The following is a 1,573-nucleotide window of genomic DNA, read 5'->3' as shown; positions in this document are numbered from 1 at the left end:
GTCTGTCTGTCTGTCTGTCTGTCTGTCTGTCTGTCTGTCTGTCTGTCACAGTTTCCTCATGACAAGCAGCAGGAGCTGAACGTGTCCTTCCACGTCAAAGACCGAGGCACCGAGAGGAAGATCGACAGCACCCTGACAGGTCGGTGTCTCACTCTCACCTCCATCGGAAGGAGAAGAAACGGCTTCTTCTCCCTCCGTCTCGTTCTCCGCTCCGGTGGCGAGTATGTAATCGTCTCGTCTCCTGCAGTCGTGCTGTACAGCTGCTCAGTGGGGAGGGAGGACTGCAGTCTGTGCAAACACGCCGACGCCAAGTACAGCTGCGTGTGGTGCGCCGCGTCGCAGACCTGCGTTTACCAGAACCTCTGCACGCCGCAGGACTCGGCCCCGTGCCCGGACCCCAGGATCACTGACGTGAGTTCCCAACACAGAGTCTCCAGCTGCTTCTACAGTCTGGTTCTTTTAGGTTTTCATGAGCAGTCAGTGTCTTACCTGCAGAGAACAACAGTAAGACTCATCTCTGTTTAGGGATTGGATTTATTATGGACACTTGTTGGACATGCTGGTGCAGATGGGAAGTATAACAAAAGAAAGTCCACCCTCCTTTAGATCTCAGGTTTCACATATCAGAAAATAATTTAATCCAGGGTTGTCCAATCCTGGTCCTGGAGGACCCCGTTCTGCAGGTTTTACCAGTTTCAATGGTTGAAAATCCTCTTCAAGTTCTGCAGAAGCCCGTTGATCCAAACCAGGTGTGTTTGAGCAGAAACCTCCAGAAAGATGCAGGATGGGGGTCCTCAGGGACCAGGATTGGACCCCCCTGATATTAAGGTTCTCTGTGCACACAACAGATTCATTATCAATATTAAAGAGTTATTTATTGATTTATTATTATTTATTAAACAAAGTCTAAAAGTTAAAGCAGCAGGTGGTTCCAGCCTCTCAGCAGCCAGGAGCAGCTGATCAAACCTTTGAGACACTTCAGTAAAAACACTTTCATCTATTTTAAATTCAAATTAAATTGTTGGTTTTGTATCAAAGTCAACAAAGTGTCAAATGTTCAGGGATTCCTGAGAGTTGAGTGTTTTAAACAGACCCAGCGTTGCCTTCTCTCTGCTCATCGTCACGTTTGTTGACATAAATCACAACATTTCATCTGAAATGAGCGTAATGTTGTCAGCACCTGCACAGGTAACGGCATCAGGGGGTTCATTTCATCAACGTAATAACCCAAGAGGCACAGAGGAAGCAATCACACGCATGACTGGAGATGAGAACGATTCCACACAGAGCTGAGTGTGAAGACAAGAATCAAAGACGAGGACGTCCAGCGCTGTTTGTTTTTACTTTGCAGCGAGGCCTCGTTTTGAGGACAGTTTTAGCTTTACATTGAAAACTTTTTCATCCTCGTATTCAGTTTGTCTCCACCACTTTAATGTCCCCCATTTCTCTGAAACACCAGTCGTTTTGTCACGTGCTGTGTTCTTGATTTACTCGAGGCTGCAGCTAAAAAGAGCAAAAGTTGTTAGCTAGCTAACAGGCTAGCTTACTAAACTGTCTGTTAACTGTTAGTTTG

At 46.5% G+C, this 1,573-nt stretch overlaps 1 protein-coding gene across 1 annotated transcript in view; it reads left to right on the top strand.

The window, feature by feature from the left end:
- Window positions 1–1,573, top strand: part of LOC119428108 (plexin-B2) — a 186,296-nt gene that overhangs the window by 158,355 nt on the left and 26,368 nt on the right. The window contains exons 16-17 of the mRNA XM_037695749.1: window positions 52–139; window positions 248–411. Coding sequence (XP_037551677.1) covers window positions 52–139; window positions 248–411 — 252 coding nt within the window. The remainder of the gene's footprint in view (window positions 1–51; window positions 140–247; window positions 412–1,573) is intronic.

This window comes from Nematolebias whitei, chromosome 22 (genome assembly GCF_014905685.2).
Source record: "Nematolebias whitei isolate Nwh7 chromosome 22, NemWhi1, whole genome shotgun sequence".
Classification (NCBI taxonomy): Eukaryota; Metazoa; Chordata; class Actinopteri; order Cyprinodontiformes; family Rivulidae; genus Nematolebias; species Nematolebias whitei.
This window is presented reverse-complemented; position numbering and strand designations above follow the sequence as displayed.